Below are 24,728 nucleotides of genomic sequence, written 5' to 3'. Positions count from 1 at the left end.
GCAACGCCTGCGTGAAGCTCGAGAAATGGACCGGAAGCGGTTTAACGTCACACCAAGCTTCTCACCCTGGCCAGCAGCTGAGCCGGAGGGTTAATGAAAAGATTCAGCCAACCTTTTTACCTCAACACTAAAGGTCCGCACTAAACCGTTAGATGGCGCCCCAATCGGCGTCTGGAGAGACGAGGCTCGTGGTGGCATGTTTGCCGGCCGCTTCGTCTCATGCCATTTGTCGATGCCTGAATCCTTCCTGTCGGACCAATATGGTGCTCTCGTGGTGCGGAACCAGATCGGCGGAGAGGACTGCTGCGATCAGACCCTTCACTGTTCACAGCTGGGAGTCGGTGTCTGCCTGACGAGCCCGCCCCTGTGGCTTTCTACCCATTTTGCTGTGATGATAGGCAACATGGGTCGAAGACGTGAGAGGCAGCAGCCGGAGGGGCGCCGCTAGGAAGCGATGGCGTCCTAAGGCTGAGCTTGGCGGGCTGTGTAGCTGGGGACGCTGATGCAGGGGTGGAAGTGAAAGTCCTTCCCTTTCTTTTTCTTCATTTGCAGATTTTCAGCAAGTTAGCCCAAAAATGGCTTGAGAAATCTCTGGGGTGAGGAGCTGGCATGTGGTGAGATGAGTCTTTGTGTAACACGATCCAGAGCATCAACCCCTTTTGGGGCGAGAGAATCGGCTGCCGTTTGACCTTGTCTTGGAGTGAAGAAACACCCTTAACTCGGCAGCAGCAGTCTTCAAGGGAATAAACTCTCGGCAGGCAGGATTCCCGGAGTTCGTCGCCTTACTCCAAGTGGACGCTTCTCTCGACAGCGCTTACTGTGATCGTCGCCGCCAGAGCAAGTCGGGTCCTGCCAAGTGGGCGTGAGGTGGAATGAAGGAATGGTCAGCCGTGGAAGCGAGAGGTGAGGTACTTTTTAGGCTCAGCTTCCCTGCCGCCGCCCACGGCATGTCCACCTGCAGGGCGGGCAAGCAAATAAAAGCCCACTGTTAATTGCCCGCCGTGCGGCACTGGGGACTGGCCTCCTCGAGCTTATTCCCGACCCATGCAGCAGTTGTGTGTTCCTTCTCAGCCTCAGTTGGCTGTGTGTAACCTCAACCCACCATCAATGCCCCAAATCAACGAGCGAATCTGCAGGACCAGACTAGTTTGTCTATCGATTCCGAATTCGAATATTCGCTGTATCTTGGTATCTCATGAACTTCCCTAATCGGGTGAAGAAAGCAGAGAACATGCATCATGAATCATTCCTCTTGGACTTCTTCGCCCCATCAACGTCGTCCTCAACCTCCCCACCACCATCTTTCTTACCAACCTGTTCGCCCTCGCGGCGCTGGATCTTTCGGCTCATAATCACATAGTCCGGCACAAACACCTTGCCGAACCGCAACTTCCTCTCGACCGGCGACGTCGCGTCCCTCTCGAACCCCAGCTTCTCGTAGAACCCCCGCGCCGCCTTGTTGGCCACGAAGCACGTCAGCATCACCTTTTCCACGATGGGTATGCTCTCCGCGACGGCGATGAGGAAGTCCATCAGCTTGCGGCCCATCCCCGTGCTGCATCACCGTCAGCCATCACGAGCCAACGCCATCACAAAAAAAGCAGAACTCACCCCCGCAGCTCCTCCAACAAGTGAATCTCATAACAGTACACCACCGGCAAGCCCTCCTCAAACGTCGGCATCAGGCTCGTGAACCCACACAACCTCTCGCTGCCGGACTCCTTGACGAGCACGTATCGCAGCTCCGCGCTCCGCATCTCCTTGATCTTCGCCGCCGGCTTCCACCCCCACGACGACGCGCGGTAGTCCGCGCCGCTCGTGTGCTCCACCAGGTCGAAGCACGCCTGCATCTCGTCGACCGACATCTTGGCCGGCGACTTGAGCGCGAGCGTGTACGCCTTTTCCGTCGCGGGGTGCGTCCATGATGTCCAGTCTGCGCTGTCGTGTTGTTCAATGGTAAGTATCGTCCATGGCTGTGGTGACATTGTGCCGCACGAACCTGGTTTGCTGCAGGTGGTCTCTGATGAAGTCCTCGTCCGTCTTGCGATTCGCGGATTCGATGGGGTTTGTAGGCGCCCTCCGCCGCTTGACGGGCATCTTGAGCTTCTGGGCACCAACAGACCAAAGTAGGTAAGGTGATGAGAAAAAAGACAGATTCATAAGAAACTCAAAGCACTGAACAATAATCACCCTGCCAAAGATAAAGGATCCGTGACCTTACTCAGGTCCTCCCCATTCGCATCGTTGCAAATCCCACAATCCCAACTCGCTGAACGCGCCCCGACGCGTCCACTAAAGCATGCATCACCCCCGGGCCGCGGGGCACTATAACCCCCCGGGGGGCACACTCCCGAAGTTTCCCCGTCCTGACCTCATCCACCCAAAAAGTTTCCACACCCGCCCACCACCCACTCACCTTGAGAGGCCAAGCTAGAGGCTCACTTGAGACCATCATCAATATTCAGATGTAGTCGTCCTTTCACCGCGGCACCAATGCCCCCCTTCACCCCCCTGTGGTCCGCTATCCGCAGCTACTCCAATGGCCCGGCCAAGTCGCGCCTCGGGAAGACGCTGAGTCTGGATCATGTATGTTACCTTGCTACTTCTCACCCATCTCACATATGCATGCCATATATGAGCTCATAACTGCCAACAGTGACAATGGAGGCATGGATTTTGACACGATGCACAGTTCCTACAGCGCTCCCGCGCCCTATCCCTCTACCGCGAAATCCTGCGTGGAACACAACGCATCGCGGACCCGACCACCCGCGCCGAATCCCGCCGCTACGCCCGTGATGAGTTTGAGCGCCACAGAGATGTGACGGATATTGTATGCCCATCTTGATCCCCTTCGCTCTCTCTGCCCGTGTCCTTGTTTCTCTCTTCGTCTCTATCTCTGTCTCTGTCTCTCTTCGTCTCTGTCTCTGTCTTTCTCCGTCCCTCACCGTCTCTCTTTCTATCTTTCTCTCTGCCCCTATCCCCCTCTACCTCTCTCATTTCTGGGAAGCCGAACGCTCGAACACTAACCGCAATCCAGAACCACATCCGCTACCTCATCTCAACCGGCAAGACAGAGTTCCAGGGCATGGAGCGGTACATTGACGGAATGTAGAGTTTAGTTGTGCTTTTTGTAATATCCCGATCTGTATAATACAACAGGCCTTTGCCTCAATGCGTCTATTCTCCGTGACGGTCGTTTCGTCTTCCTCTCATCGCATGACCCCAAACTCGTGAAGTAAAGAGGCTACGTCGGCGCCTCGTCTATGCAGCAACACGTCCTCGCACCAATCTGCCTCCGTAGTGTACACAATCACCCCCAAACCCCGCCCTCGTTCAACTACGACTGGCGCTGCTTGTGTCTCGGGTTCGCCTTGCAGATGACGTAGAGGTATCCGTTGTGTCGCTTGCCGGCCTTACGGCGGACGATCTGTGAAGAAGCATCCCATTAGCCCATGCCCATGCCGTTTTCCCCAGAAACTGGTCCTTCTGCCGCCTCCATCTTGACCGCGTCTCCTCCTCCCAGCACATCACGCCACCTCTGCTCCTCCCCTCTCCCAGTCCCGCAGCATCCCAGCCTCCCCCAAATTCAGAAAGAAAAAGAGCTCACCTTGCAGTGCTCACACCTCTTCTTCACCGAAGAATGCACCTTCATCCCCCTCGTCTGCTGCGCCACCGCGCCCGCAACAGCAGCAGCGGCGCTCTTCTTCGCAAACAGCGCCTCCGTCTTGGCCATCGGCTGCCTCGTCATGATCACCGTCGACATGTTGGCGCGCATGGAGCCCGTGGCGGCGAGCTTCGCGGCGGCGCAGCATTGCGGGCGGGCGGTCGCGAGGGACAGCGCCCTGAATGAGGCGGCGAGGGAAGCCATTCTGTGTTTCGGTGTGCTCGATCAGATACGACGATTCTGGATAGGCGTGGATGGACGAGTCGACCTGCAGGGCAAGATCGTGCGGATTCGGGAGCTTCGCTGGCGACGGCATCGACGACAACGATGTTGGTTGACCTGGATGGCTTCGAATCGCGGGAGCTTTTTTGGGTGTGTCACGTGGTTGGATGTCTGTGCGCTTATCGTGTGTTGGCTCTTATCGCGACATGCGACATCGGATGAAAAAGTTGGATTGCATGATCATGAGTTCACGTTGAATTTTGGCATTGCGCGATGATTTGATCGTAAACGAGCAGTGATTTCTGAATATCAATCCCTCTTATGTGTAGATCGACTTTGGAATCACTTTGTGCAAGAAAATGATCCTCAGTCGAAAGATGACATGCAATTGTCGAGACTCGCGGGGCATCCACCATGGTCGAACAAGACATATTCAGAAAGATCAATGGGATTCATTCAATATGTTTAAAATGACTGAACACTTTTCTCTATAACGATGCTCTTTCTTTTGTCCAATGTCTACCTTTTTGGACCCCCAACTCGCCTCAATCAAAAAACTCCCGACGCCTAACCGAATCATGTACCAGAAGCAAATGTCTATGAACAGAATAATTCGGAGTTTTCATCTCCCCCTCAGCTTCGGAGGAAAGTCTTGAAAACACCCGACTGGCTGCAGTCCTCCCACGGGTATCCAATCTCGGTCAGGAACGTCTCGAGATCCGCGACCTCGTCGTCGGGGCAGACGATGCCCGCGAGCACCTTGGCCACGTCGCCGCCGTAGTTTCTGTAGTTGAACAGGCTGATGTTGAACTTGGGGCGCAGCGTGCGCAGGAACTTCTCGAGCGCACCGGGGCGCTCGGGGAAGTTGAACATGTAGAGCCGCTCGTGCGGCACGTTGGAGCGCCCGCCGACGAGGTAGCGGATGTGGCTCTTGGCGAGCTCGTCGCCCGAGAGGTCCGTCACGGCCATGTCGCTCGCGCGCAGGCGCTCGAGGAGCGTCTGCAGCTCCTGCGTGCGCTGCGACGCCGGCGCCGTGAGCGAGATGCCGATGAGCACGTTGGCGACCTCCTCGGTCGCGTAGCGGTACGAGAACTCGGTCACGGAGTGTGGCAAGATGGTGTTGATGAGGTTCGCGAAGGCGCCGGGGCGTTCGGGGATGCTGACGGCGAGCAGGGCCTCCTTGCCCTCGCCGAGCGTGGCGCGCTCCGCGACGAAGCGCAGGCGGTCGAAGTTCATGTTGGCGCCCGAGGTGACGGCGACCATGGTGCGCTTGCGGTCGCTCGGGTGCTGCGCGGTGTACTTCTTGAGGCCGGCGATGGACAGCGCGCCGGCGGGCTCGAGGCCCGCGCGGGTGTCGTCGTACATGTCCTTGATGGCGGCGCAGACCTCGTCGGTGGTGACCTGGACGACCTCGTCGACGACGTCCTTGCAGATACGGAAGGTTTCCTCGCCGACGGTCTTGACGGCGGCGCCGTCGGCGAAGAGGCCGACGTTGTCGAGGACGACGCGCTCGCCCTTGGCGAGGGACTGCACGAGGGCGTTGGCGTCATAGGTCTCGACGCCGATGATCTTGACGTGGGGCGCCATGCGCTTGACGTAGACGCCGATGCCGGAGATGAGGCCGCCGCCGCCGACGCAGCAGAAGATGGCGTCGAGCTTGGACATGTTGATCTGGCCGAAGAGCTCCATGCCGATGGTGCCCTGGCCGGCGATGACGTAGGGGTCGTCGAAGGGGGGGATGTTGATGAGGCCGTCCTGGGCGGCGCGGCGGGCGCACTCCTCCTTGGCAGCGTCGAAGTCGGCGCCGTGGAGCACGACGTGGCCGCCGAGCCGGGCGACGTTGAGGTGCTTGATGCTCGGGGTGGCCTCGGGCATGACGATGGTGGCCGGGATCTTGAGCTTGCGGGCCGAGTAGGCGACGCCCTGGGCGTGGTTGCCGGCGGAGCAGCAGACGACGCCCTTCCAGCTGACGGCGGGATCGAGGTGGGCCATCTTGTTGTAGGCGCCGCGCAGCTTGAAGCTGAAGACGGGCTGCTGGTCCTCGCGCTTGAGGAGGACGTTGCACTCGAGGCGGTTGGAGAGATTGACGGCCGGCTGGAGGGGGGTGACTTTGCAGGCTTCGTAGACGCGGGAGGTTGCGGCGGCGATGAGGCGGAGGTACTGTGAATGGATCGTGTCAGTGCCAGCCATTGAGGGGCGCAAAGATGTTTCTCACGTCTGGGTTGCCATCAGGGAGGAGGTAGTCCTCCGGGACGACGGTTTTGATGCGGTTGCGCTTCTCCTCTGGCGGCGTGGACGGGTTGGCGCTGTACTCGGTCAGAGACATGCCGCTGGGCTGCGGGGTGCGAGGCCGGGGCGCGTGGTCGCCATTGACGCCGTTGAGGGTGCCGTTGGTCATGACGGCGACGACGGGGGGTTCGGTCGACTCGGACATGGTGGTGAGGAGGATTGTTGCAGGATGAACGAGAGGACGGGACTGAGTCGGCGACGACAACAATCGTGGCCGGGAGGCTTCAACTAAAAGAATGGCCTGGCGAAGAGTCACCGACAGCGATGGCCTGGATTAAACTGGAAATTTGTTCATAGTGGGGCACACATCGGAGCTCAATTCGCTGTCGCGGGGTAGAAATCGGACGGTTTTTGCGGTGAGGTGCGCTATTGGCGGCGCTGGGATTGGCTGGAGGACCCCTGTTGCTGCTGTGGTGCCAGCAGGCCGGCTGCCGTTCCCCTGCGTTTGGCTGGGTCTCTGGGCGACATCGGTTGGTTTGCATCTCCAAATTGAGTTTGTCCAACCTCTTAGATTGTGACTCAGGATGAATTGGGAGTCGTTACTAAGGAAATGGTTAGTAACTTGTGTGATGTGCGTTCAAGAGAATGCAATTGAGTTGATGGCTGAAGTGACACTGAGCAATTGGTCATTGAGATGGATCATGAGATCCACCATTAGAGACTCACTCAATGAATTTCGATGATTGAGTTCCACTGTGACCTCAACTTTGGATGCTGGTCCGTGCAGCAGTTACTATTCATGTTGCCTGAGGTTTCAGCGCAGATGTCTCAATCAAGAGGTTAGAGGCACAACTGCTTGGTTACCTAAGCTGCCTTAAGTGCCGGGATTTGCCGCAAATGTGCTCAAGGGTCGAGCTCTGGCGGCGCGTCCAGCCAGCTGCCCGCCAGACCCCGAAAATCAAAGGGCCCGAGAGTCCATTTCATCATCGAAGTTCGCCGACCACTGCAAATCGCATGACTGCGCTGCCGACTCTGCGACCTCAAAAGACAACAACCACCACCCCGGCACAACGAGTTGAACATCCAATCGCACTCTCGCAATCATGCCCGGCGACGACAGACTCCCAGTCATGGACAGGCAGATGCCCTCGTCCTTTGACGAGAACAAGTAAGCTGCACGCGAGCAGGGACCTAGCTCAGACCCAAGTCTTGCTAACCGTCGACCCCGCCAACAGCGACTTCTACGATGAGCGCATCATGCACAAGGTCTTCCGCAAGCTGAAGGAAGAGCCCCTCATTCCTCTTGGTATGTCCACTTCTCTTTACTTCCATCAGTCGTCATCTAACAACCCTAGGCTGCGGTCTGACCGTCTACGCCTTCTACGCCGCCTGGCGCGCAACCCGTCGCGGCGATGCCGTCCAAGCCAACAAGATGTTCCGCGCCCGTGTCGCCGCCCAGGGCTTCACCGTTCTCGCCATGATTGCCGGCAGCATGTACTACAACAAGGACCGCGAGCGCACCGCCGAGCTGCGCAAGATCAAGGAGGCCAAGGACGCCGAGGAGAAGAGGCAGCGCTGGATCCGCGAGCTCGAGGCCCGTGACGAGGAGGAGAAGGCCCTCAAGAGCCTGATGCAGCAGCGCCGCGCCAAGGCGGAGGCGAAGAGTGCCGGCGGCGCTGCTGCGGAAGAGACGGAAAAGAAGGCGAGCGGCGGCGGCGTTTTGGGTGCGATTGGCTTGTCGGGCTGGAACAAGCCTGCCGAGGGTGCGGCGCCGGAGGCACCGGCCGCGGCCCAGGGGCAGAAGGACAAGAAGGAGAATCCAAAGAGCTCACTCGGTGTCATTGGCGAGCTCTACGGAAGGAAGCCGTCGGACGGATCGTCGGATGAGCCCAAGAAATGAGGAAAGAGATGATTTGTTGTTGCATCGACTCACGGCTGCGTTGTATAGTATTGGCATGGCATTGGCATCGAGGACGGACCTTGACGTCTCATTGAAGACTCCCCTCCGTCGTACATAAAAGCACTGGGCAGTAATAGGCGGCGCACTTGGTTTGAATAGATCATCTGATTTGGATGAAGCCGGTGACATGGTGCAGGTTTGCATGGAGAACTTGGCTGCAGAGTCACTTGACAGACATTTTTGGGTTCTCGTTATCTAACAAACTGCGAATTGGTCATCGAGTTACATAAATGACTAACAGCAACATCTTGTCACCCTGCAAAGTTCCAGGTGGTCTGAGGTCTCGATGATTTTATGCGTGAACATGCTCTGGGCGGGAGATCATCACATGTGGAGGGGCAGGGGAGCTCGGGCCAGTGACGTTGCGGGGCACTTCGCCCACTCGCCGCAGTGGCTTGACCCCCTGGCCTCCAGACTGTCACCCCCAAGACATGACGCGCTGGGCGCCTGGGGGATGGAAGGGGGGACCTGATCTGACACCTGAGCTGAGCTCTGGGCGCTGGGTTTCCCATTATGCAATCGTTGGCTGCTCATGCACCCCAGGCTCCCGTCATTCATCTACCTCCATCTTCCCCAGAACATGGCCATGGCCGTTAATGACTGCTCCACGGCAAGCCATACTACTGCAATTACTTTCACCGATGCTTATTGATTTCCCATTACGAGCACACCATGGGCCAAGTACTGTCGGACGAGAATCCGCGGCAGCTGTCGCACGAGGAGCTCACCCGTGAACTGGTAAGTCGCTGTCCCTCTGCCCCTCAACCCACCTTGAAGCATCGTAGAGACGGCTGCTGACCATGACCACCAACAGGCCAGCCGCTTCGCCGAGAAGTGCTTCACCAACCTCGAGCTCTACTCTTTCAAGGATGTCTTCAAGAGCCTAGCAGATACCCAGAGCGACATCCACTACCTAAAAGAAGACACCATCGCCCGCTTCCTCGAGATACCCGACATTCTCCATGTCTCGCCCGTCATATTCCAGATGGTGTCCTACATAGGCGCCTTCCCCTTCCTCCAGGACGCCCCCGCCGTCCTCGGCCTCGAACAAATGATCATGGTGGTCGTCATCATGACGGCGAGGTACAAAAAGGTTTTGGCAAAGGGCGCCCAAGACCGGGCGAAGCTTCTGTTCAAGAGTCTTGCCGTGTACGACCGGAAAGCCTCGACCGCTGGAGTTGACGAATCAAAAGAGGAGGTCAAGGACGCTGAAGTTGAGGCCAAGGACGAACCGGCCAGGAGTCACGTAGCTGGCTTCGCCGTTGACGAGCCTGTGGAAGAAGAAGAGGACGAAGATGACGACCTCGAGATCGCTGCGTTCGAACTGCTCGATATCAACGATGCGGTCCGACAAGGCGATGCCCCAACGGTCCAAGGAGCCATGATACCAGCCGATAACTTCCGCAAGCTTCTCATGCTACTCATTCTCATAGCTCCTCTGAGTCCTCAGGAGAGGCTGTCAATGTTTGCGACCCGCGTCGTTGGCGATGAGCTTGAAAGCCTCCGCTCGACCGCAGAGAACATCCTTGCCGCGTTTTTGAACGTCGAAAAAGCACCTGGAATCAAGTTTAGCCAGTTTAACCGCGTGATACCCGTTTGCTTTCCGTATCTCTTCAACGGCTTCAATCCCCTATTTGAGCACTTTCTCTTCTCCAAGAATCTCGACTTTTCAAAACACAAGGGCGACGACCCGGCATCAGAGAAACATCCCGAAGAGGTTGTACAGCCTCTACTCCAGGACAGCTCAGATGTCATGAATTTGAACGTCCTTTCGCAACTGTCCTTCTTCATCCCGGGTTCGGACCTCTTCCGCCGACTGAGGCTCCTGTACTCCGGCAATGACGCGGGCTTCTCCATGGGCAGCTTCGAAACCAAGGTGTTCAATTGGAGAGCGCCCACAATCCTTCTCGTCCGTGGCAGCCGCATTAACGACGAGCCCCAGGGTGGCCAGGAAGCAACGTTTGCGGCGTCAATACCCCCGCGCCGCTTTCCTCATGGCAGCAAAGGGGAGCGTCTCACCTTTGGCGTGTACCTCAGCACACCTTGGAAGCATACTTCGAAGGAATGCTTCGGCGAGAGGGATACGGTGCTATTTCAATTGGAACCTATCCACGACGTCTTCCCAGCGTCGAAATACAACTCAGACTACGTCTCCTTCACGAAGCAGCCAGCCAACCGGCCCATGCTGGGAGTCGGATGTCCCCACCCAAGATCGACACAGGCGCACCGACGAAACACAATGATGTCCCTCGGCTCGGTATCCCTTTTATTAGACGACTCTTTCGAGTACGGCGTGTTTACACATGACTGGACGGCAGGCGGCGGCGCGTTCCAGACTAGCGTGACCCGCAAATTTGACTTCCAGGACAGATTCGAGATCGAGAGCCTCGAGGTCTGGGGATGCGGTGGGGACGAGGAAGCCAAGGCACAGGCAGAGCGATGGGCGTGGGAGGCTCGGGAAGCGGAGGCGCGGAGGAAGATCAACCTCGGATCGGGTGACATCGCCGCTGATCGCGCCTTGTTGGAGATGGCTGGGCTTGTTGGGCAAAACCGCAGCGGCGGCTCTACGTAGTAAGTCGGCACCCTTGTGGACTAAAGCTTACGAGAACGGTGCGAGGCGGTATTAATACCGCATTGAGGCACACCATTGGGTACGATATTTTGGGATAGGGCGTTATTAAACTCATAGGACCAGGATACAGAAATAGACGTTTTATTACCGCAACTACAGATACGAGCGCCACTGCGCCAGTATTCTTAACCCCGAGTAAACCAAAACACGGCGAGCCGTCTTTCGGCTCTTACAACCGGCGTACCAAATACCATCCACGACGTGGGCAAAAGTTTACATTCTCTGGGCTTCCCAAATACGCCCCCCTCCTCTCATCTGAGGGAAATCGGTGGGCGGTCGCATTCAAAGGTTGCGCTCAAAGGCCCAGACCGTGTGGTCCAACTGCTCGTACATGTCGTAGTAATCGCTGCGGATCAGGTAAACCTTGGCAGCGGTGCTGGTGAGCTTGCGGTCGACCGAGGCGCGGACACTCTCGAGGGAGGAGTCCAGGTTTTCGAGAACGCGGACGATGCGGACGTTGGCGTACGTCTGGTACTTTGAGACGGGCGCCTTCTCCTCGAGCAGGCGGAGGAGGGAACGGAAGCCGAAGAGGTGCACGTGCCTGGGCTCGCTGATAGGCTTCGCCTCGTTGTCGCGGGGGAGGATGGTGGGTGTCGGGAAGGGGGAGAGGGAGGTGGTTTGGGGAACGGGGGCCGGGCGGACGGTCGTGGTTGTGGACGTGGTGGGGAGGGGGCGGGGAGGGACGACTGGTCCGGGACCCAGGGGAGGGAGTTGAGGGACGGTGGTCAGTTGGAGGCTGGAGCCGGCGAACTTGGGGGGTTTTGTTAGCTTTCACGGAGCGGAGCGGGGTGTTGAGGTGGGCTTACGAGGGTGGCGCAGCGAGCAATCTTGAACTGCTCCTCCTCGGTGAAGGAGGAGGTGTACTCGAGGGCGCGGCCGAGCGTCCAGAAGCTCCACTCGATCTCGCGGAGGCCGTCGAGGACGTACTAATCAGACTTTTAGCCGTTGGACATCAACACCAGGGGGAGAAATGTTCTCACGATGTAAGGGCCCTTGTTCTCAACCAGCCACGGGACGTACTCGGGCGAGAACTGCTCCATGGGCCTGCGGAGCTCCTGGGCCTTCCATGCCGCGCCTTGGAAGTACCTGCAGACGCCGTCGGCGTCGAGGCCGACGTGGAAGTCGGGGATCTTGGGGCGGCCGCCCGTGGGCTGGGTGCCATTTTTGGCTTGGGCCGTCGCCAGGCCCCCAAAGAAGGGCTTAAAGATATAGAGGATTAGCGCTGCAATCCCACGGCCAAGTTTTCTGTTTTCTTCGCGTTCTGCGGTCTCGTTCTTGTTCATGTTCTCGACGTGGGCGCCGGCCCACTTGAGCGTGACGGGGTAGGGGTCGGCGTCCGCGGCGGTGAAGTTGGTGACGTCGGTGTGGGCGATGAGGGCGGCGCGGAGGTCGGCGTGGACGCTAGCCCAGGCGGCGGCGCCCTCGGTGTCGAGGTCGACGGAGGCGAGGTAGGCGGCGTCCTCGCCGTCGAGGTAGGTGCCGGGGGCGGAGTAGGCCTTGTCGGCGTCCTCGGCGTCAGCGTAGGCATCCTCGCGGTCCGCGGGGGTGAAGGCGGCGTCGCTGAACTCGGGGACGAGGACTGGGACCAGGTCCTGGGATTGGGGCACGGCGGCGGAGAGGGCCGACCCGGCGAGGGCTGCGACGGGGAGGATGAAGGAGGGCTTCATCGTGATAGCCTAAAGGTGGGTTGAGGGGTTGTAGTAAAAGAAACGAGTGTATGTTTGTTTGCGTGTGTGTGGAGGGAGAAGGTAGGAAAAGTAATTGAATCTGTGCAGTCCACGGCTGTTTTAAATGTCTTCATCCAGGATGGCGAACAGGACAAGATGATGGATGGTTGATGGCATGGCGAATGTCGTTATGGCACCTGGAGGGATGAGTTCAGGGGAGGCGTTGAGTTGAGCGTTATGGACGATGTGATGGCGCTCTCAACGGCATGCACGGAGGCATTTCACTTTTCGATATTTGCGGGCATAGAGTTCTCATATATTCTTATATACAGGCTGTGGTTGAATTAGGCTCTCGTGTTACGAACTTCTAGTCCAATGACAGGTGCACAAGCTCGACACGTTCCGGGATTGATGCCACCTCTGATCGACTTTCGTGTCGATCTTCGCGTCAATCAAGGTATTCGATCAGGCTCATTGGGTCCACATTCAACGCCACATCGAAACGTTTGGCAATTATTGCCATGCCTCCATCTTCCATACTTCACATACAGCGGATTTTAGCTTTTCTGCTTCAAGCAAAGATGAACGGATATACGGACGACAAGACAAGCACACCCAAGAATCCTGGCACGAGATTCGACGATGGGAGGTTCTTGTACGTCGCTGTAAGGTATAGGACGGCTACGTTTCCGTTAGTCATACATAAATCCACAAAGGAACTCTTGACACAAAACGGGGTGTGTCCACGGCCGGTAACCTGCCAGATGAAAGCATGACGGAAGGCCAGAAGAGAAAACGGATGAAGATCGGCCGGGATTTAGCCAGACGGATCAAAATGCCCCTCTCGAACGCCAGATTACTTGGATTGTCTGAATAGCCTCATTTTACATGTCTGATTGCTTGATTTGCTTGATTAAATCTGATTGGTATGCAGCGCTGCCAGGAGATAATTATCCTTGTGCTTCAGATAGAAAGCTTTCTACAAAAACGACTGGGATGTGTATCTGGTGTTGTTTTGGAACGGGAAGAATGCTTGGTAGCCAGTTCGGTTTTTGAGACCACCTATTGTTATCGGGCTAGGGCGACTACCTTTCCTTTGTGCTCGCAATCGTCGTCGTCGTTGACGCCGTCTCTACTACCGTCGTTTCTGCTACTGTTATATTATCTTTTTTGTTGTCTCTCCTTAATTGCTATTCATACAAGCATTCTTGAGCACAATAAAGCGTTAGATGTACGGGTATGAAGTATACCGAAAATGTAGCCGCGTAGACACAGGAAACTCAGGCAGTCTTCGACTTTCTACATCTCAACTATTCAGTGGAAGCCTTTGCGCCGCAGACACGGCTTCATATCGATCACAGATCAGAGAGAAGAGGGGACAAATGGGAGTCTGGTCCAACACTGTCTGTTTTTGCTATTTGACTTGACTATCAAGCAGCATATGGAAGCATTTCTTACGCCGGGGCATAAGAAACAAATCCCGATCCTTGCGTTCATAGACAATTCGCCTCCGAGTTCCAGGGGGGGCAGATTCCAAACAGACGCCATCTTTCCCGACACTACGTAACCTTCTCTCCTTCGTCCCAAAGAAAACAACACAACAAAGAAGTTCCCCACAATGATACCCTCAAAGTTTGAGCAATTCCATGTGCGAATCACCATTCCTCAATAAGCTTCGATGTCCGACAACGAAGGGTTCCTCTTCCAGCTTGGTCCGCTAGCGAAACGCTTGTCCTTGAATCACTAAAAGGAATCCCCTGGGCTTGCGCGGATTCCTACCGGTTGTTCTCGTTAGCGAATTCTTGTTTTCTTCCAATGTAGCAGTCAAAGGGGGCAATGAAGCGCATTTCTGTTGTGTCAGGAAGGTTCTCTTACGCATTATCCCGCGAGACTTAGGCCTCGAACTTGACCGCCTCGCCCTGTTGCTCATTTGCAATGGGTACCGCGGACTCATCCCCGTTGACCCAGTTGTTCTCGTCCAACGGGACTTCCATGTCCAGCTGGGTGTCATTCCCGTCCAGCATCGCTTTCTTGTACGAGTTGCCATTTTCCTCCATGTTGCCTCCGGAGAATTTGGGCTTGGCTGCGGCGGAGTGAACGAGGGCCATGGCGACGACCACGAGAGAAAGGTTGAGGACACGCATTGTATCTGAGTCTAGTTTGGCCGGATTTGTTATTGTTCTTTCCGAGGTAAGCCGTTGCGAAGAAGTGCTGTGCGTGCTGTTCCAGAGACTTTGAGTTATCGCTCGGACCGAAGCATCTGCATTTATAGTTGCTTTCCCAAATGTCATGGATCATCAGAGCCTCAGGTGTCTGATTCGGCTTTTCCAACTTCAGGTGGTGTTCAGATCTGGCGGGGAGACATACGTTCAACGCCCAGATCGATGGTTCCAAGCCCATTACGTTCTCGAGACCCTACTGCTTTTGGCTTCATCCCATCTTCTTAGACAAACCCAGAAATAAAAGGTATACCGTAGGGTGGTTTGTCCTCAGTGTGTACGGGACGAGTCCCGAAGCCGACTATCTCGCTGTACACCTCTGACCGGCTCCAGTGGGCTTATTGTCTAGAACCGGTCGGAAGTGGCCATACATTGCCTTTCCTGGGACCACGGTAAGCGGAGACGATCTCGGCATTTCATTTCAAGCTTAAACCGTATCTCACTTACCCAAATCTGGGTTTGGCACCATGTCCTGAACCGATATCTCGACCGAAAATGTTCAAAGTGCACACCCCGGTGCATCACGACTCAAATTCATCCCAGTCTTTAAATCCCTTGGCTGCATACGCTATCTACCCCAATGCATGAAAATATTGCAGCAGAAAAGATCACTTCCCAACTGGTGTTAGAAGCAAGCTAGCGGTGGGTGCATGTCAATATTGAGGCGTCAAGGCACGATGATGCATAATCTTCTTGCGCGGACGTGAAAATTGTTGAACAGTAACTCTCGAAGTGAAATGAATGTCGCAAGGAAATCCTCAACTACCTAACAGCCAAAAGAAATTGCCAAATCTGAAAAGATCCTAAATGGAGAGCATCGATGGAACGTTCTGGGCTTCTCCCCACCTCAGACCTGGGCCCATCAGTGATCGCCCAATGCGCTCCATGGCCATATCTGTTTTGAAGTACACATTTACTAAGTAATTGATCAAGGTGAACTCATTCGCAAGGCCCTTGTGGCCGGGAGCAACCAGGGTCGAGGTCTGGAGCTGTCGGGGGGGTCTCCTCGCACTCGCAGTAGCTGAGAGAGGGTGTTTTCGTCAGTATGTTACGCTTGGAAGGATCTGTAGAAACTCACTATTCTTTGCCAGAAGCAGTCCTCTGCTCCTTGCAGATTCCACGCTCGGTTTCCTTGCAGTTCTTGTAGCCAGAACACGAGTTGACCGCCTGGTCAATGTTGCACTCCATAGGCGCTGAAGTTTGATGTCAGCTTTACATATCCCAATTTGGCAACAAGCGATCACATATGCTTACCTGGAGATGTTGCAGTCGGGGCTTTGACGGTGGTCGAGGGCGGCTTGGGCGCAACCGTGGTTGGTTTGACCACCGATGTGGTAGTAGGCTTGGGATCGGTGCACTTGCATTGCCTACGATGTGCCATGAGTGCGTGCAAGATCAAAACTTTTTCCGAATGTCTTACCGGATGGCGAATGAACCCATAGGAATGATCGTCACGCAGGACTTCTTCTTAGAACCATCGCAGATCAGGGCCTTACAGTCTTCGTCGACGGTGCAAACGGCGGGAACCTTGTCCTCCTCTTTCGGATCAACACATTCGCATTGTCTGTTCACCGTTGTTAGTCATTGTTGTAGAAACGTATGGGGGATCCGCTGGTATAGTACTTGATTTGGATAGGCACGGCTACCGCCGACTTTGCCTTGCACTTGGCTTCCGTTGACTTGCAGGTGAGACCGTCACACTCACTGTCTTCGTTGCAGGTCAAAACTGGGCTAGTAGTCGCTGTCGTTGAGGTGCTTCCGGTCAATGTGGTAGGCTTGAACGTTAGCGTCGCATCGCCAGTTGACGTCGATGCCATGGATGTGGGAAGCACTGTCGTTGACACGCGGGTGAAGGTATCTGTGGCAGAACAGAAATCGATCTCAGTTGTAGTGCCGTCTCGCTTGACCTTCATGGGGTTGCATTGCTGCAGGCGGTCCAAGAAACGATGATATCTCTCGCGCAGCCTCTGTCGATTGGGATCGGCTGGCTGAGTCGCTGCATCTCTGTTCGAATCCGTAGTCAGCGTCCAAGCCCATGTTGCCCGTACGAAGACGAGAATAGCGACAACTTACACGTCGCGTTTCGGACCATCAACCATGTTGTATGCAATCCGGACGCGCTTGGGAAGCTCATATTCCTCCCGTTCATACTCTCTGAAGCGATTGAACACCGCGTCTTGCGGTACCCATTGGAAAGAGGCAAACGCTTCGATAACCTGCTTCATCTGGAGCCCAACACTGCGATAGTCTGGCTCTCGTTGTGACTTTTCCTTGTACTCAAAAACGTCACTGAAATCGGGATGTGCCAAGAGGTAGGCTGCCAAGCCGGCCTATGATATGAAGTGTGCGTGTTATGAATGGCTCCAGCTCTGGTGGATATTTCGTCAAAGGTGCGTGAGAATTCTGACTTACCACTGCCGGAGCAGCAAAGCTGTTCCCTGTCATCTTGACAGTGCTTCTGGTATCATCTGGATCACCGATACAGCCTGTCACATCTTCGGCTTGTGCGTAGATTGTGACGCTTCCACGACGATTCGCATTGGGGTGAGGGCTGCCATCCTGCATCGGCGGGTCGCTTTTCATCTTCCCTTCTGGCTCAGAGGTCGCTTGCAGTGAGCCATCAGCATGGACTCCTCCCACAGTAATGAGTGAGTTGGCTTGTGTCCCAAGAAGTTGCGGAAGATGGTCCCCTAGTCTGTCTGGGGACGGGGATTGAGCAGCGTTCCCGGCAGCCATGACGAAGACACCACCCAGTTCCTCCAGGTCTTCGATGAACGCCTCAAAGTCGGCCTGGATGTCATCGAAAAGGGCGATGTCTCTTTTGATACCTGAATAGAAGTTAGGTAACTGCTCATGAGGCCAGTAGGACCTGCATCGCGAGGATACGTACCGAAAGAGACATTCACAACCGCCTTGCCCTTAAGCGAAGGGTTCGCGCGCAGAATCTGAGCTCGAATGTGGTTGAAAGCATCAATGAGTGCCACCCGTCGGCTCTGGATTGGCCCGTAGCTGCCGTTGTTTCGTTTCTGTGCCGCCTTCCACTTGATGAGGTACAGATCAGCATTCGATGCCACGCCTAAGGTGGTGCCTCCAGCAACGCAAGCTACGGAAGTACCGTGTCCTATCCTGCGCTGGCCATCGTGAAAGTAGTCCTCCGAGTTATCCGGTGCGAGCTTGTCGAGTGCAACCTTGGACAAATCGACAGCGTTCTCATTTTTGACGTAGTAGTCCTTGACTTTTCTTGAGCCAGGAGCGAGTTCCTAAAGCTTTGATTAGCTTGTTCAGCCAACATGTCATGTGTTTCATACCTCGTGACCCAAGTTGAAACCAGTGTCAATGATGAAGATGGTAACGCCTCGGCCGAGTGAAGAATGATACCGGTAGTCTTGTCTGGAGTCTCCTGAAATCATCCTGAGATGCGCCGGGCTGTTGGGTCTGACATCAGGAGGCGCAGGGCGCCGCTTGTGTAGTGGGCTCCGGGTAGAAGTGCTGCCGGACGTCGTGATCGGGGTCGTGAAATCGGGAGTCTTTGTGGCGGAAACCTTCTCATACTCCTGGACGTCGAAAGGAATATCAGGAGTGACACTTCTCACCCAGGGAATCTGAGCGATACCTGCAGCTTTGAGCACAGTCAAGTTGGTAGTGTATACAGGCCACGCCATCTCAGTCGGCAGCCATTCCTCGGCACCAAGAGTACTTCCAGCGTCGTTGTCAAGGTACTTGGTGAACTTCTTGAAGACAGAAGTGCTGACCTTACCGCGTTTGGCGGTGATCATGAACATGTCAGTGGGTCCTCGAGGAATTGGTGGCCATGAAGCCTTCTTCTTCGGCGTACCAGACTTGCTTGGGGGATCGGCAAAGATAGTCGTGGAGGTTGGTTGAGATACAGTTGTCGAGTTGGGCGGCTCTTGGGGGTTTCCGCCAAACATGTCATCTACATCGGCCCAGTTGACGGCGCTGAGAACAGCGTAGGCATCGTAGGCGTCAGCTGCGAAGCTCAAGGCTGCCATCCCAAGAATCGACAAGTCTCCGAACCTTTCCATGATTGTCGCGTGCAGCTCCGTGGGAATATTGGGAAGGTTCTGGAGCATATTGGCAGTCGACGATAACCAAGTTGCAAACCTGCGTGAATGGGCGTAAGCCGAAAAGAACTTTCCATTGATGGATCGAAAGACATCTGGCTGATTTCCTTGATCCATTCGGGCAGACTCCACTTGATTTTGGAACTGAGATGTCTGCTTCGCAAGGTTAATGGCATCTTGGGTAAGATCTGCCAGCTCAATCACTTCGCCAAACTGTGTGCCGGATAGGGGCCCGCCAGGTGCGTTGAGAGCCAGGCGCATGGCCTTGCCACTGAAGCCGGCCACGGCATCAGCCAATGGACCTGCAGATCCGGAAAGCCCTTCAAAGATCCCCTTCATAGCACCAAATGCACCAGCGCTGCCCCCGGCTGCGGTACCACCACCGCCACCAGGGCTACCTTCGGGAGAGTCGAAAGAGCGTTGTGAAAACTCTACACCATCAATGACACTTGTAGATGAAACTTTCTGAGGTATGTGGACCGTCTTGCCCGCGATCTTCAGGGACTTGTATGAAAGGGTTGCGGTGCTTCCGTCCTTGAGAAAGATCTCAACTGGTTTTTCGTGTTCGGTTGGGGGATAAAACTCGATCCCATCCAGCTTCACGACGACCGGAAGTGGGACCCACGTATGGTCAAAGGGGGAGTTCCCCTCGCCCATGTAGGAAGTCTCAGAGGGAGGCATGGCGGATGTAAGTACAGCCGTGGATGTCTGGGTAGAGCTTTCTTGGTTCTCCTGCTTCGTGGTCTTCGGCGGCTGTTTTACTGAGGTGACAACTTGCTGGGTGGTACTCAGGCTACCAAAGGTGATCGGAGTGCCGTCAGCGGTCAGCGTTGTTGGTTTTGTTGGAACAGCAATAGTCGTAGATCCCAGTACGACGGATCCTGACGAGATGGTGATGGGGGATCCTCCTCGCGGGGCGTAGGTGACAACCGGCCGGTCAAGTGGAAGGGGTGATCCGTTGAGATTGACAACTGTGACAGTACTGGTGACCGTGATCGATGTAAGAGTGACTGAGGCAGTACTCTCGATGGTGGTGCCGGAGCTTGACGCAATGATAGGCGAAGAGCTGTTTGAATAGTGGGCGAAGCTGGTTGCAGATGAGGACGTTGAGAGTGATTTTTGCGGAGGAAGCGAAGTTCCGGCGGACGCTAGGCTGGTGGGCTTGGTGGAGATAGAAGCAGAGGCGGATGTATTGTGAGTCGGGAAGGAGGATGACGCCTGGGACGTCGATATTCCAGTGCCACTTGGAAGACCCGTAGCACCCCTGACAAATCTGACTGAACGTCCTGGGGGTGGTTCTGCCGTCCGAGGCTCTTTGCCGGGCGCTACGAGAGTTAGCAATGATTTGTTTCAAAAGGCCTTCTCGAAACTCACTGAGATAAGGCAAGCTGTACGGAAGTAGAGCTGATGCTTCGGATATCATCAGCAGAGTGATCACGAAACGGGTCCGCGGTAAACGCATGATGAAGGACAACGCGCAAGGAGTAGATCAAGCAGGATATCAAGACGATGGCTGACTCGAAGATTGAGAGAGATACGACTGACCAGCTACTTGTTTTTATAGAAAATCAATTCGCAGTTTTAGTTCAATCTTTTGGACCATAGTCCATTGGAGGCGGCCGTTGGTGCAAACCATCAGTCCCAGTTCTACCTCCGAACGTGAGTATCTCGTTTCACAGCACCTGGCGTCATTTGCAAAGTTCCAACACAATGTATCATCGAAATATAAAGTCCCAACCAAATACGAAGGAAAATGTGTCATTCAGACGCAGTTGGGTGAAGATTACGAACGTCTTATCGCGGGCGAAGCTGGAGATGAAAACTTCGGGGGCTGAAATATCAGGTTTTATGTCTCGAATGCGACGACACGGAAACATTGGAGGCTAAGTTCATGCAACCTTTCACCCGACCCGACCAACTGCTCACTGTTCAGTGGTGACGAGCTTAAGTGGGTGGATCTTTGGGGGCTTGCTTCCAACAGAGTATCGTGATATCCAGATGCAGCAGTTGGTGCAAGAGTAAAATTACGACCAACGGCCTGTATGCACCTGCAGGAACCAACAAAGATGTTGGCCCAATAACACGTGATGAACCACGAAACGATCCAATGGCATTCAAGCCGACCCCCATGGCCAAGACTAGCTGGCCTCCAACTTCGACTTCAACTTTTGTCTGTCACAGCTCAACTTGTTGGCTGGGCCAACGTTGGCCACCGCTGTCGTAGGCGGGATTGAATTATCTTAATCATGGATACCAAAGTGATAAATCGGGGCGTTCCGCGTGATGCCGGGACTTCCTCATGCATTTGCAAAACCATAGCCCCATTCCGATGAACGCCAGCGGCGTCTTTCGTGACTCCCTGAGGCCTTCTGAGGGGTGTCTAGGGGGCTAAGAATGTGTGATGAGATCTGCGAGCCGGACGGTATCCCACGTCAAAGTCAAGTAAGGAAGTGTTCCCCGCGCGATGCACGTAAACCGCGGGCAACCTTTTGGAGCTGACTGCGCATTATTAACGACTATACGGTGAACTGATCAATGCAATTAATTCTACTGCGAATAGCAACTGCAATTAACGCATGCGCCCAGCCAACTGTATAGTTGGCGGCGCTGGCGCGGGTGCGATGGAGGCTGTCAGTCTGATTGGGCGATCAAAGTGGGATACCGCTTGGTTCGATCAGAACTACCCCGGATACACACCTCACTCTTTCGCCAGCGCAGCGTATCATTGAGGGCGACCACGAACGCTATGTTTAGACGGTGGTGTGATTGATCTGCGCAGCGGGAAAACTGTCGCTTTATCCCCTCAAAGGAATCATGGCAGGTCATGACTCCCGCTGCTTCGTAGCTCAAGCATGCCAAGACGTGGCAACTGACTGCACCACAAAGCAAGAGCTTCGGTGATGGCGAGTCCGCCGTCACTATCTCCTGTTATGCGATGGATAATCGCCCCTGTCTCCCCGAGTTGTGACTGAAGTTCATTTTCAGTATCGACAACGCTATCGGGAGCGTTGCTAAAACCATTAGACTTCGGATGGGGTCATGTCAGTAGGTGATTTCTGCCATCTATCATTGGGAAGGTTGTTAACCTTAATAAATGAGTCGCGGCCCTTGCCTTCCCCATGGTGTCCATGTTTGCATCCACTTGGATTGAAGCGCTGGTCTGGGGATTGATCTGCTTCCCTAAAAAGAGAACCTTAGGGCTAGTCTGCCCGCAGCACCTTCAGCATGTCCGACAAAAATCAACTCATGCTTAATCTGGACATTAATTGGGCGGTAGTTGTTAAAATGACTTGCTGATACCCCAATCGGCTACCCCGAACAACAATTGAGGGGTTTGGGAATCCTTGTCTGTCATGATCAACACCCACACATAATTCATCCAGAGCCAACATTGAGCGAGCATAAAAACACTCCCTGCCCGGTTGATCCTCAAATGTGTCGCTAGCCGTATACTGTAATCTCATCTTTGACTATTGCCGGCCTTTGGGCTGCTGTTGCACGTCATCATGCGTTTTCGCTCAGTCCTTGGTCTTCTCAGCCTTTGCGCTCTGTATTCTGTCTCCTCTGCTGCCGCTACACCACCACCCCCTGTCCATACTTATTTCAACCTCGACGGCGCCACTCATGCGGCCAAGGCTCAAACGCTCAAGGGCTCTGGCTACCGCATAATATCTCTCAGCTCTTACGGAACTCCTCCTGACAACAAGTATGCCGCAATTTGGGCAAAGCGGGAGGGCAGCGACCAAGTAACAATTTCTGGCACAGATTTAGATGGCTACCGGACTTGGATGGACTCATGGAAATCCAAAGGCTATGCTCCGACGCATGTCTCCGCTACGGGGCCGGCTGCTGGTGCAGTCTTCGCTGCCGTCATGGAAAGGACAAATGTTGGGAAATGGAGCCAACAATGTGATGTCACGAAACCAGGAGATTTTCACTCTGCGACCAATATCAGTGGCGTCGTTAAGGACTACAGCACATATGGCACCTCTAATGATCGTCGCTACTGCCTACTTGTGCACGAGAACATTGGCAACGCAATGGAAACGATCTTCTACGACACCGCTGGGCCCAAGGAGTTCGCTGCAATCTACGACTCTCAACTCACAAAGACCTTTTGGCGACCGAAACGTCTCTTCGTCGCCGATGATCAACGAATCACGCCCCAATTTGCTAGCGACTGGGTTGGTGAGTGGGAGGCAAAGACTGACCTCACCGCGGAACAATTGGACGCCGAACTCAAGTCGCAGGCGGGCCGGAATCGTCTGTATCCGATTCACATCGACGGCGCCGGCACTGGACAGGATACTCGATTTTCTGTTATCTTCGCCGAGACCGACGTCCCTGAGGCCCGCAAGTGGACGGTGACCGGCAAAGAGGGCGACCCAGCCATGACTGCGAAACTCGATACCATCATGGAAACATGGATGAAAAAGAACGGTGTGCGTCAGGCCCAGGTCGCGGGCGCCGAAGAGGGTCACATCGTCTTTGAGCGCGGCTATACGTGGGCGGAGAGCAACCGAGCTCCTGTCCAACCGGACGATGTTTTCCTTCTGGCTAGTCTGAGCAAGATGTTTGTCCATGCTGCCATTGACAACCTGATTCAGGCTGGAAAGCTTAAGCTTTCCACACGCGTGTACGACCTTCTTGGCTACAAACAAGCTAAGGATCCGCGAGCTCTCACTACAACAATCGACCATCTCCTTACGCATAAGACAGGATTTGATCGTTCAAAGTCGGGCGATCCTGGATTCGAGTTTCGGAAGGCCTCTCAATACTTTTACAACAATGCGCGTCCCGCGACTCTGCGCGACATGATCGAATATCAGCTCACGAAAACTCTCGATTCCAAACCTGGTTCGAAGTATGTATATGCAAACTACGGCTCAATGCTCCTGGGCTACGTCGTGAGCAACATTACTCAGCAGCCGTATTTTGACTTCTTAAAGGAGAATATCCTTGAAGGTCTGGATGTTCGTGTCTTTGAGACAGCCGCTAGCAAGCACGCCGTCGATCGCATCATCCAAGACACCCGCTTTACTGGCCTCGACGGCTCGCAGCCCGACTCCATCGCAAATGTGTCCATGGTTTTCGGGGGCGACGGGGCTATCAAAGAAGAGTGCGATGCCGCATTCTCGCTCGCCGCTAGCGCCAGCACTATTGCAAAGTTCATCAGCAAACATGCCGTCTGGGATACTGGTGGACGCACTGTAGGCAAGCGTCAGGGCACGCTCGCGGGAGCGAGATCCTTTGCCGCATCAGAGAAGTCGGGCCTCGACTGGGCCATCACCATCAACACGCGCGACTTCGTCAACCCTGATGAAGTTATTAACCTGAGATTTAAACTCTTGCAGCCCCTTTTCGTCGAACCAAATTCGTGCTTTTCTTGGTTAAAACGACTTTGTGCTAGTGGTTGAGCCTCATGTAACTGTCGATTTTTGTGTGTGCATATAGATAGACTAGATACCCCGATACTTGTTTTGACAATCACACCGTGTACCTTGTGTTCACTGGTGCTTGTATGTCCTTATTGAAGGTACCATGTGTTACCATGAATCATTCCAGAATCCAGACTGCCAGTGACATGCTTAATGAAATATTTTCCCGATCAAGACTCGTCACCGAGTTGTATTTCAGCATGTAATGGGTTGTGAACGTCTTCGCAGAGAACACAGAGCAGCAGGGAGAGGTCTACGTGCTCCGATTGAGCCGTATTTGCCTTCGTCGATGATGTTCTGCCTCAGTTGGTGCGCACCGTATGACAAGTTACGGATGGGCATTTCATCGGTAACATCAGGCTTCTAAAGCATACCGATCATTTGTGTGACTAAAGCTGAGAGGGCTTTTCACGAGACAAGCCTCATTTAGGCTCCATATCACTATGTCATGCATAACTGAGCCGATGAACGAGACCACTCAGATCGCTAGTGGTTAATGTTCGCATCGAATCTTCCCGGAAGCTTTGCGCTGCTTATCGTGATACGAGTACCTTGATGGCTTTGTGTCAAATCAGCCAAACACTCCGCCTTCGAAAGACCACGCATTTTCGA

At 54.7% G+C, this 24,728-nt stretch overlaps 9 protein-coding genes across 9 annotated transcripts; 5 read left to right on the top strand and 4 right to left on the bottom strand.

Moving 5' to 3' along the window:
- Positions 1-1,236: 1,236 nt before the first annotated feature.
- Positions 1,237-2,097, bottom strand: GCG54_00013827 (uncharacterized protein; the record flags this gene model as incomplete). The annotated part of the gene is made up of 3 exons (XM_045413674.1): positions 1,237-1,555; positions 1,612-1,938; positions 2,000-2,097. 3 exons carry the CDS (start codon positions 2,095-2,097, stop codon positions 1,237-1,239), a joined length of 744 nt encoding a protein of 247 aa, XP_045269745.1.
- A 396-nt stretch (positions 2,098-2,493) lies between these two features.
- On the top strand, positions 2,494-3,115 carry GCG54_00013826 (uncharacterized protein; the record flags this gene model as incomplete). The annotated part of the gene is made up of 3 exons (XM_045413673.1): positions 2,494-2,586; positions 2,693-2,833; positions 3,041-3,115. The coding sequence occupies 3 exons, from the start codon at positions 2,494-2,496 to the stop codon at positions 3,113-3,115; spliced, it is 309 nt and encodes a 102-aa protein (XP_045269744.1).
- Positions 3,116-3,340: 225 nt separating this feature from the next.
- On the bottom strand, positions 3,341-6,323 carry GCG54_00013824 (Threonine dehydratase; the record flags this gene model as incomplete). Its single annotated transcript, XM_045413671.1, has 4 exons — positions 3,341-3,430; positions 3,611-3,872; positions 4,557-6,049; positions 6,105-6,323. 4 exons carry the CDS (start codon positions 6,321-6,323, stop codon positions 3,341-3,343), a joined length of 2,064 nt encoding a protein of 687 aa, XP_045269742.1.
- GCG54_00013825 (Threonine dehydratase) lies at positions 4,468-6,055 on the top strand (the record flags this gene model as incomplete). Its single annotated transcript, XM_045413672.1, is given in 2 exon segments — positions 4,468-4,507; positions 4,527-6,055. 2 exon segments carry the CDS (start codon positions 4,468-4,470, stop codon positions 6,053-6,055), a joined length of 1,569 nt encoding a protein of 522 aa, XP_045269743.1.
- Positions 6,324-7,221: 898 nt separating the features above from the next.
- GCG54_00013823 (Respiratory supercomplex factor 1) lies at positions 7,222-8,018 on the top strand (the record flags this gene model as incomplete). Its single annotated transcript, XM_045413670.1, is given in 3 exon segments — positions 7,222-7,286; positions 7,306-7,424; positions 7,474-8,018. 3 exon segments carry the CDS (start codon positions 7,222-7,224, stop codon positions 8,016-8,018), a joined length of 729 nt encoding a protein of 242 aa, XP_045269741.1.
- Positions 8,019-8,610: 592 nt separating this feature from the next.
- GCG54_00013822 (Restriction of telomere capping protein 5) lies at positions 8,611-10,650 on the top strand (the record flags this gene model as incomplete). The annotated part of the gene is made up of 3 exons (XM_045413669.1): positions 8,611-8,670; positions 8,745-8,816; positions 8,893-10,650. 3 exons carry the CDS (start codon positions 8,611-8,613, stop codon positions 10,648-10,650), a joined length of 1,890 nt encoding a protein of 629 aa, XP_045269740.1.
- A 342-nt stretch (positions 10,651-10,992) lies between these two features.
- On the bottom strand, positions 10,993-12,377 carry GCG54_00013821 (uncharacterized protein; the record flags this gene model as incomplete). Its single annotated transcript, XM_045413668.1, has 3 exons — positions 10,993-11,268; positions 11,517-11,636; positions 11,691-12,377. The coding sequence occupies 3 exons, from the start codon at positions 12,375-12,377 to the stop codon at positions 10,993-10,995; spliced, it is 1,083 nt and encodes a 360-aa protein (XP_045269739.1).
- Positions 12,378-15,535: 3,158 nt separating this feature from the next.
- On the bottom strand, positions 15,536-20,140 carry GCG54_00013820 (uncharacterized protein; the record flags this gene model as incomplete). The annotated part of the gene is made up of 10 exons (XM_045413667.1): positions 15,536-15,617; positions 15,675-15,789; positions 15,851-15,963; positions 16,017-16,160; positions 16,220-16,600; positions 16,670-16,926; positions 17,009-17,424; positions 17,487-17,856; positions 17,905-20,003; positions 20,053-20,140. The coding sequence occupies 10 exons, from the start codon at positions 20,138-20,140 to the stop codon at positions 15,536-15,538; spliced, it is 4,065 nt and encodes a 1,354-aa protein (XP_045269738.1).
- Positions 20,141-22,184: 2,044 nt separating this feature from the next.
- On the top strand, positions 22,185-24,095 carry GCG54_00013819 (uncharacterized protein; the record flags this gene model as incomplete). Its single annotated transcript, XM_045413666.1, has 1 exon — positions 22,185-24,095. The coding sequence occupies one exon, from the start codon at positions 22,185-22,187 to the stop codon at positions 24,093-24,095; it is 1,911 nt and encodes a 636-aa protein (XP_045269737.1).
- Positions 24,096-24,728: the final 633 nt, after the last annotated feature.

The sequence above is a fragment of the Colletotrichum gloeosporioides genome, assembly GCF_011800055.1.
Source record: "Colletotrichum gloeosporioides strain Lc1 chromosome Unknown consensus_11, whole genome shotgun sequence".
In the NCBI taxonomy this organism is placed as follows: Eukaryota; Fungi; Ascomycota; class Sordariomycetes; order Glomerellales; family Glomerellaceae; genus Colletotrichum; species Colletotrichum gloeosporioides.
The sequence above is the reverse complement of the archived record's forward strand: the minus strand, read 5'-3'. Positions and strand labels throughout refer to the sequence as shown.